General features: G+C 38.0%; 1 protein-coding gene across 1 annotated transcript in view; it reads left to right on the top strand.

The window, feature by feature from the left end:
- The window catches only part of DSG1 (desmoglein 1), a 33575-nt gene extending 25000 nt beyond the window's left edge, over nucleotides 1-8575 (top strand). Inside the window, exons 12-15 of the mRNA XM_032859700.1 lie at nucleotides 154-284; nucleotides 619-685; nucleotides 3004-3212; nucleotides 6565-8575. Coding sequence (XP_032715591.1) covers nucleotides 154-284; nucleotides 619-685; nucleotides 3004-3212; nucleotides 6565-7611 — 1454 coding nt within the window. The 3' untranslated portion in view covers nucleotides 7612-8575. The remainder of the gene's footprint in view (nucleotides 1-153; nucleotides 285-618; nucleotides 686-3003; nucleotides 3213-6564) is intronic.
- Nucleotides 8576-10406: the final 1831 nt, after the last annotated feature.

The following is a 10406-nucleotide window of genomic DNA, read 5'->3' as shown; positions in this document are numbered from 1 at the left end:
CCATTGTTCAGTTTGTTTTCCGAAACTTTCGTAAGAATTTTGAAGTCAAATGCAACGGTATTAGGGTTTCAAAAGTAATCATAAAAGAGAAAGTTGTTTTATTTTAATGTGGTTCCACTGCTAATTCCAGTATTCCTTTCCTTTCACCAACAGTGGTCCCATTTTTGTTGATGTGCTGTGAATGTGGAGGTGCCCCTGGTGGGGGAGCTGGCTTTGAACCTGTCCCCGAATGTTCAGAAGGAGCACTTCACACATGGGCAGTAGAAGGCCCACAGTTGCCTCCAGTAAGTGCTAACTTGTAAGAAATGGCCTTTGGTAGTCCCCGAAACTCATTCTCGTGCACATGAACCAGATGGTGGTGACCCCTCACAGTCTATGCTATTCTTCGTTCTGGGATAGCTGGTGGGAAAATGAAGAAGAGAAGTCAAAAGTACACCCAAATTAGATGGAAGTCATCAGAAAAGGCTTTCTCAAATGAAGTGCAAGTTTTAAATGGATTTCAGAAGTTTTGTAAATAGTATTCTTTTAGAATCTGATTCTATTTTGAGAAGAAACCCAATGCAAAAGGATAGACAGAAAAGAGCCACTACAAATGGCGACATGTTTCTTGTCTTTTAGGACACTGTCTGTGTACCACCCATATCACCTCCTGATGCAAATCTAATTGAATGCATTGACACTTCAGGTAAGAAGGTTTTGTTTTGTCTTTTTAATTTTAACAGCTCAAATGACTAGGAAGGAATTCTGCTCTAACCCTGCATACCTTACTATTTCTCAATTATCTTATCTTTAACATTGTTTCTTTCATTCATTTTTAAATGACTAATTTGCAGATCAAATGGTAACGGAAAAATCTCCAGGAATTACTATTTTTATATGTTGAATTTTTAAAATCTTCCTCAATCATCAGAGAGTACTTAGGAGATGACTGTATCAGGACTCTATAAGTAGGAGAGAAAAACCACAAGTCAATTCTGGTCCAGGTTTTCTGTCTAATAGAGCAAACATTATTTATCAGAAAAAAAAATACCATTGGCCCTTCAATAGCATAGGTGTTAGGGATGCTGATTCCCATCAGTCAAAAATACAAGTATTAATTTTTGGCTCTCCCAAAACTTAACTACTACTTAACTACCAGATGACTTACTGTTAACATAAACAGTTGGTTAACACAAAATTTGTATGTCATATATATATATATATATATATATATATATATATATATAATATATTCTTACAATAAAGTAAGTTGGAGAAAAAAAATTGTTATTAAGAAAATCACAAGGAAGATAAAAATATTTCTATTACTGAACTGTATCCATTAAAAAAAAATTATCTGCATACAAACCCACTCTGACTTGAGCTGCTATCATGACAAAACAAACAAACAAACAACAAACAAAACTGCACCCATTCTTAGCATGAGCAGAAAGCTGATCTGAAAAATTTTGTCCCATTTCTTAAACTGGAAGTAGGTGAATGAAACACTATCAGAATCTTTGCAAGTTGTCGGCTGAGGCCATGTGCAGGGGGTAGAGTTTCTCCTTGCACATGGTTAAACAAGACTCTAATGACAATATGCCTTAAAACAGGGGCTAGGGACGCCTGGGTGGCTCAGTCATTAAGTGTCTGCCTTTGGCTCAGGTCATGATCACAGGGTCCTGGGAACGAGCCCCACATCGGGCTCCCTGCTCAATGGGAAGTCTGCTTCTCCCTCTCCCTCCCCTGCTTGTATTCCTGCTCTTGCTGTCTCTCTCTTTTGCTCTGTGTCAAATAAAAATAATAATAATAATAATAATAATAAATACATAAAAGCTTAAAACAAACAAACAAACAAGAAACAGGGGTCTAGACCAGTTTGCAGGCAGAAACAAGGGAACAATTTGAATTTCACAGCAAGGGGATAACTACCATACTAATAAAATTTTTTTTTCTTTTAAACTTTTTGTATCTTTGAAAACAGTTGTACTGTTTTGCTTTTTCTTAGAGTGATCAAAGTTAGTCATTCTCTTCTTTTTCTCCCAGTCTTTTTTAAATTTGTTACCATTCCAATTTTGAACTCTTTAGAATAGGAGAAGCACAGGAATGTTTATAGGACTGCACCTTACTCAAACTACTAGACACACTGGTCTCTAAATCTATTTCTCTTTTTGATGTTTCCATTTGTGTTAATGACATCAACATCCTCTCACCTCAAGAGCAGCAGCCCTGGTTGACTCTTCTATCTCCCTATTCTTGACATCCAATCTGTTCTCAAGACTTGTCAAATCATCAGATCCATCAGAATTTACTTCTGCATTTATCCCCTCAATACATCTACTAGACTTTACACAAATCTGGAACAAAGCACAATGAGACACACCAGAGTCATAAAAGGATGAAAAACATATTGTCCCCAAAAATCAAGATCTTTGAAATATTAAAGCGATAGGGCACCTATCCCACTGCCAATACTTTCCCTATCCATGGCTCTTCCACGGACTGAACCATCATTTTGTCTAACTTGCCTTGAATATGGTAACGGGCTTCTAGTCACCCATCACACCCAAGTGAAAACCCAAGAGTCTCGGTGCCAACCTTTCCCATCACCACAGCCATGGCTTCTCTGAAAGCCAGTGGTTCTCAGGTCTTCCTCTGGAAGCACTGTGCTTCCAATATGTTGGGGATATTCTTATACTATTTAACTTTTAGAATTTGGATATTTCCCCCCCAAAACTCCCTCAATTTGAAATCAAACTCACTAAAACATAGGTTTTTATAACCTCTATGCAGCCCCCCCTTCCAGCACGACACATAATTAGCAATAAATAATTAACATCAAACAACTAACAAATGAACAAACTGATTACTAATATTATTTTGAACTCCATATTGTATGTATAGCCCTTTATGTATCACCTTTGTTTTACCTCAATGATGAAACAGTACATTATAGAAAGTTATTTATTTTGGGTCTACAATACGCTATATAGAAAGTGTACTTAATTTTATCAACACTTCTAGGGGTTTACACGAATGAGTATGGTGGCAGAGAAATGCAAGATCTGGGAGGAGGAGAAAGAACAACAGGATTTGAACTAACAGAAGGAGTTAAAACTTCAGGAGTACCTGAGATATGTCAAGAATATTCTGGAACATTAAGAAGAAATTCTATGAGAGAATGTAGAGAAGGAGGCCTGAATATGAACTTCATGGAAAGCTACTTCTGTCAGGTAAGGTCTCGAGTGCCATGGCTTCCTCTCCATCCTGTGCCTCTAGCTGTACTCCAGGCTGCCACTATTTTTCGACAGGGCTTTGGCAGGTTCCCAGCCTCTAGTCTATGCCTGACAGTCATACTGCTGCTGGATAACATTTCTGTAATTCTGAACTGATCACTTTACTCCTCTACTTAAAAATAGCCAATGACTCCCAGCTTTATTTGTCTAAGGCAATGAAGTCCTAACTCCGTAATATGACAATTAAGATTATTCATAAAATTATCCCTTCCCTCATTTCCAATTACTCCTTACCACCAACCCCACATACCAAGTGTTTTTGCCTCATTCACATCATGCCTTTGCCTATGCTGTGCCCTCCCAGGATGCTTTTATCCATCATCTCTATCATAAACTCCTATTCATCTTTAAAGACTCAATTCAAATATCACTGCTTCTCTGAACCTTTTACTGATAACCCTCACATCCAAAATAGAATTGATGTGTCTTTGTCTGTATTTCTGTAGTGCTCTGTGTATAAACTTTATAGAACCTATCATTGCTAAAATATGTTTATATGTCTACCATGGTTTTTATTGCCTTGTCCATATGTTCTCTGTATCATGTTGCCAGTACCTAGCTCAGTTCCAGGCACATAGTAAACACTCCGTAAGTGTGGGTTCAAGAACCATAGCACACTTCCAGAATATTCTAAGAACCAGCAAAATTAATTTTGCCATCCTCAGGTAGAGACAAAATTGCCTGTGGCTATACACTAGATGGTACTTAAGCCTTCAGAGATTTCCTGTCTCTGAAACTGTCTCTAATAGATCTGCATCCTTCTACATCCTGGCCTAAAATACCTTCTTTAACTCTTCTATTGCTTTAGAGGATGGCTGATATCTTGAAATTAAACAGTGATAAAAGCCTTTCAAATAGTAGTAGATAATAATAAGAAATCTGTTGCTGAATCCACAGGAATGCTTCCCATTCATGTTCCTACAAATGAATGTTATTTTCATGAAAGAGTACAATTCTGCCTCAAAACTTTTGCATCTATGATTCCTTCTGTCCGGTACACTCTATGTACTTTCCTCACCCTGATGCTTTATTCTAACCTCTGATCAAACATCACTTTATGAGAGGCTGCCCATGGCCACTCTATCCCTTCACTTTGAGCTTATCACCTCCTGACACATATGTTTATGTATTGCCTGTCTCCTCCTACTAAAAGGTAAGCCATATGAGAGAGAGAGACTCCGTCTGCTTTTGTTCACTACTGCATTGCCAAGTTCCTAATTGAGTGTCCGGCAAATAGTAAGGACTCAAAAATATTTTTGAAGGAAATGGCAACAATTGGTCTGCTAATAAAGATATTTCTGATACTTAACCTGAAAATTTATAATCCAATATTATGAACGACAAAAATGAAATAAAAGAGCATGTGTTTGGGGCACCTGGGTGGCACAGTTGGTTGAGTGTCCAACTCTTGGTTTCATCTCAGGTCATGATCTCAGGGTTGTGAGATGGATCCCCACATCGGGCTCCATGCTCAGCGGGCAATCTGCTTGAGATTCTCTCTCCCTCTACCCTTCCTGGTGGTGGTTCTCTCTCTCTGAAATAAATTTAAAAAAAAAATCCTAAAAAAAGGAAAAAAGTGCACATGTCTATGGGCTTTAACTTTGAATTGAAGGAGATCCTATTTTTATTTTATTTTTTAATCATTTTTTATTTATTTTCAGCATAACAATATTCATTGTTTTTGTACTACACCCAGTGCTCCATGCAATCCATGCCCTCTCTAATACCCACCACCTGGTTCCCCCAACCTCCCACCCTCTGACCTCTTCAAACCCTTTAGATTGTTTTTCAGAGTCCATAGTCTCTCATTGTTCACCTCCCCTTCCAATTTCCCCCAACTCCCTTCTCCTAACTCCCCATGTCCTCCATGCTATTTGTTATGCTCCACAAATAAGTGAAACCATATGATAATTGACTCTCTCTGCTTGACTTATTTCACTCAGCATAATCTCTTCCAGTTCTGTCCATGTTGCTACAAAAGTTGGGTATTCATCCTTTCTGATGGAGGCATAATACTCCATAGTGTATATGGACCACATCTTCCTTATCCATTCGTCTGTTGAAGGGCATCTTGGTTCTTTCCACAGTTTGGCAACCATGGCCATTGCTGCTATAAACATTGGGGTACAGATGGCCCTTCTTTTCACTACATCAGTATCTTTGGGGTAAATACCCAGTAGTGCAATTGCAGGGTCATAGGGAAGTTCTATTTTTAATTTCTTGAGGAATCTCCACACTGTTCTCCAAAGAGGATGCACCAACTTGCATTCCCACCAACAGTGTAAGAGGGTTCCCCTTTCTCCACATCCCCTCCAACACATGTTGTTTCCTGTCTTGCTAATTTTGGCCATTCTAACTGGTGTAAGGTGATATCTCAATGTGGTTTTAATTTGAATCTCCCTGATGGCTAGTGATGATGAACATTTTTTCATGTGTCTGATAGCCATTTGTATGTCTTCATTGGAGAAGTGTCTGTTCATATTTTTTTAAAAAAAGATTTTATTTGCTTATTCATGAGAGAGAGAGAGAGAGGCAGAGGGAGAAGCAGGCTCCCCATTGAGCAGGGAGCCCCATGTGGGATTGATCCCAGGACCCCAGTATCATGACCTGAGCTGAAAGCAGATGCTTAACCATCTGAGCCACCCAGGTACCCTTCTTGTGTGTGTGTGTGTGTGTGTGTGTGTGTGTGTGAAGGAGATCCTATTTTTAAAAACTTTCAGTTCTGAATCCCAAAATGGCATAGACCCAAATTCAAATGTTCTTTTTTACTGAAAAAGTTACACTGAAATAAATCTTTATAGAGCCACCACATTCACTTCATTGGAGGAAGGAAAGTGCAATCCCAAATGAACCCAAATCAACTACGAGTTACCTTTTTTATACAAACAAACAAAAAAGAAGAAGAAGAAGAAAAAGAAAAGAAAACCCCCCACAATTTGGTGTACTTCCTGTACAGTATTTTTAAGTATCTCCTAACATGGTTACAAAATAATTCATGTGATTTTTTGCATGTGCTTTTGTATCCAAAGTGCACTGTGATGAGGAAAGTCCATTTAAATAAATTTTAAAAATCAAAATGTATTAACAGGCTTACAGTTAAAATAATTTCTAACCAAATTCTTTCAGGAAATTATACAATGATTTTTAATGCATCTCTAGGAGAGGTCAAAATTTTGCCATCTAGGTTCCTCTTTGGTAATGTCCCAGAAGAAAAAAGAATGATCGAGACTTCTATTATTGTTAAATATGCATCCATAATCTCATTGTTCTCTTTCCTCTATTAATCCAGAAAGCATATGCTTACGCAGATGAAGATGAAGGACGCCCATCCAATGACTGTTTGCTCATATATGACATTGAAGGTGTAGGTTCCCCTGCTGGCTCTGTGGGTTGTTGTAGCTTCATTGGAGAAGACTTGGATGACAGCTTTTTGGATACACTGGGGCCTAAATTTAAGAAGTTGGCAGATATCAGCCTAGGAAAAGAAGTTGAACCATATCCAGACCCTGATCCTTCTTGGCCACCTGAAAGCACCGAACCGATCTGCCCTCAGCAGGGAACAGACCCCATCACTGGTGGACATCCACCCATCTCCCCACATTTTGGCACCACCACAGTCATTTCTGAGAGTACCTACCCCTCTGGACCTGGTGTACAGCATCCTATGCCCATTCCTGATCCTCTGGGCTATGGTAATGTTACTGTGACCGAGTCTTACACCACCTCTGGCACTCTGAAGCCCTCTGTCCATATTCATGATAATCGACATGCATCAAATGTAGTGGTGACTGAGAGGGTGGTCGGCCCAATCTCTGGCACTGATTTGCATGGAATGTTGGAGATGCCTGACTTGAGAGATGGGTCAAACATTATCGTGACAGAAAGGGTAATAGCACCAAGTTCAAGTCTACCCACTTCTTTGATCATGCCTGATCCTAGAGAGTCATCAAATGTGGTAGTGACAGAAAGAGTAATCCGACCAGCTTCTGGCATGATGGGCAATCTAAGTATACACCCTGAGTTATCAAATGCCCAAAATGTGATTGTGACAGAGAGGGTTGTTTCCGGCTCTGGCATAAGTGGAATTAGTGGCCCAGCTGGGATGACTGGAGGCAGTGGCCTGGTTGGCAGTGCAGCTGGAGGAAGTGGTGGTGGCATTGGGTTGAGCAGCCTGGGAGGAGGTGGGGGCCTGAGTAGCAGCATGGGGGGCACAGCCACCATCGGCCACATGAGGAGCTCCTCTGACCATCACTTTAGCCAGACCCTTGGATCTGCCTCCCCTAGTACTGCCCGAAGTCGAATCACGAAGTACAGTACGGTACAATATACGAAGTAGCCAGGATCCCAGCACACTTGTTCTCAGCTGTGGTGATTCAGCTTCAACTCCCACCACCAAAAACTAACATCGTGATTTATGATGCACAACTAGGTGCTAAGTAACTGTGGAGTGAAGTGGGAAACCACAATGAGAAAAATATGTAAACAGTGCTGTTGGGCAAGAGCTCTCCCTAGCATTTGTAAACCTTTTTCTTACATTAATACTAATGGAATCACGACAATGAACTAAAACTTGAGACAGGGTCTTTCCTGTGCCGGTACAGTGATAGGATCTTCTGTGTGGCTGGTCCTGTATCTCCAGCACATGGAATAAATTAAACCCAGTCATGCAAAACAAATGGCCTTGAGATGGCTATTGGCACAATTCTCCTTGCTCTATTTAGATTGCCATGAAGCTCAAGCAATATTCAAAAAGGACTAAACATGTAATATGAGCTCACGTATTCAGGAAGAACTTGAAATATGTGCCAAGCACCTGGTCAATTTCACAGAAAACAGAAATAAAAATCCAACCATATACTCAGACCACGATTAACCATTAAAGAAAACAAATCTGACTACACAGCTCACAAGCTCACAAGCCACCAAGCACTCCTACCTTAATAATTGTACCAGAGAAAATAATCCTTAAATTAGGAAATGTTTCCTAGGAGGAAACTTCCAAAAGAGAATGGCAGTAGGGTGAGATTCATTTGGGGGACATTGACAATGTCTGATCCCAGATCTTGAGAAGGGTTTTCAGCTAAATTTCCATAGAGTCAAGGAGTTTTCTGATTCTAGCTTGTGTTTAGTAATAGATGCAGTATTTATGAATATTGCATACCGATGAGGTTGCAGGATATCACACTTATTTTTCCCCTTATCACTGTGGCTCTGACCTAATAGTATGAATTTGCCAGGTGTACTTCTCTGACTGAAGCAAGTAACACCTGACATAGTTGTCATCCCTAATGGTAAATTACCTTCCAAAGAAGCAGATGGAAATCACATTGTATTTCAGATGTGTATTCACTAAATGTTATTCATTTATATCCAGCTCTTTATTATACATCTTTTAAGTTAAAATAATTTACTTAAGCTGAGCTGTGAAAAAAAAGCCTGCAGTATGGCTAAGCTTTGGGGGAATTTTTTCTTAAGGGGATCTAAAAAAAGTTTCTAGAACATGTAAAATGTTTAATGCAAAACGTTAGAATTATTCTGTAACGTAATACCACATTATTAGTTTTAATTGAGTTTAGTACTTTTCTAGACAATGTTCTGCTACTATTTTAAACGGGTCAACTAAAAACCTTTAACAGTGTTGATGGTATTGTGTTGACCCAATTGAAATTGTACTAGACCACCACATATCCTTGCTCTCACTCCCTAACTAAATTTTCTCACTAGAATAAATGTTACATTCCTGATTTGATTTGCTTATAAGCTCTTGGCTTATAAAATGCTCCAATTGATAGACAGTTCCCAAATTATATAGTATGATATATTTTTCTACCTTCAAAATTTAATAATGTATTATTTATGGTATCTCATTTCTATGTGTTTGCTATATAGTATTACCTGGTTTTAAAAATCTCTAAATAGAATCAAAACATTCTTAGACACGGGTAAATTTACTATAGCAAAGTAGAGGAATTTTTTTCTCTTTTCTAAATTCAGCGTTAATATGAGCTCACGAAAATGAAACTGGCTATGACAAAATCTTTTTATTATTCCCCACCAATTACTCAAGGATTATTCCCCACCAATTACCCAAGTTTTCCAGGGTGTTACAAGATCAAAGAATAGTCTTTCAACTTCCAACACTTATCAAAGGGGGCTAGGGAGTGAACTAATTTATTAGAGCTATTTTGCTCTATATTATAGCAGATGATGTCAATATTTTCAAAGCCACAATATACATCTTATTTTATGTCTGTAGACCATGTGAAATTTTGATAGTCTGTAGCATGCCAAAATGTAGAGGTATAAATAAAGTCATAACAGAGGAACTCTTTTTTATTTCTTTCTCTCCCATTTGGGGAGGGGGGTTCCATTAATGATGGATAATCTTTCCAGAAATAAAGTCAAAAGGTATTTATTGAAATATACTTGAGTATGCTGGGTTCAGGAGTTTGAAGGAATAAAAATAATTATTGGTTAATTAATTAATGGAATGGTATCTGACGATAAGTAGCTTATGTGTCACTAGCTTATGTGTCACTAAAGTAGTGTTCTTTAAAGACTACTGATATCTTGCAAAAAAGTTTTTTAGGTTGTCCAAAAAATGCCAGATTTACCATCTTTAATAACTATTATTATTAAGATCCATTAGTAAAAAACCATGGAAGATATAAAAAGTGACAGTACTAGTTGTCAATCCTTCTAGGAAGATACTTTCAAATAAAATTTTTGTCAGGATTACACACTGATGTTCTAACTCTTTATTCTTAAATTTTAAAATTATCTTTTTAAGATACAATTCTACCAATCATTTAAAGACATGTCATTTTTTTCAATAAACAACCTTTGGGCAGAAATCAATTCTTCTCTGTAGATCCTTTACTGCAACCCATAGACCTTAGGTCATTCTATAGATCTAAGATACGGAAATTATTTTATAAGCAAATAGTTATAATTCAAATCTATATTGCAAGCTGTATCTCAGATCAACATGCTCTTAACAAAAGGGAGAAGGAAGAAATAGTAATTTAAATGTTATGTGTATATAGTTTGAAAAGAAAGTGGTATTTATAAAACATCTGACTTTCTAAAGAGATGGCCCTTAGGGTCAAAAATTAGTGTATCATAAATTCT

Source organism: Lontra canadensis, unplaced genomic scaffold (genome assembly GCF_010015895.1).
Source record: "Lontra canadensis isolate GAN:19392208 unplaced genomic scaffold, GSC_riverotter_1.0 scaffold17, whole genome shotgun sequence".
NCBI lineage: Eukaryota > Metazoa > Chordata > Mammalia > Carnivora > Mustelidae > Lontra > Lontra canadensis.
Note: the sequence above shows the minus strand (reverse complement) of the source record. Positions and strands in the feature narration are given on the sequence as shown.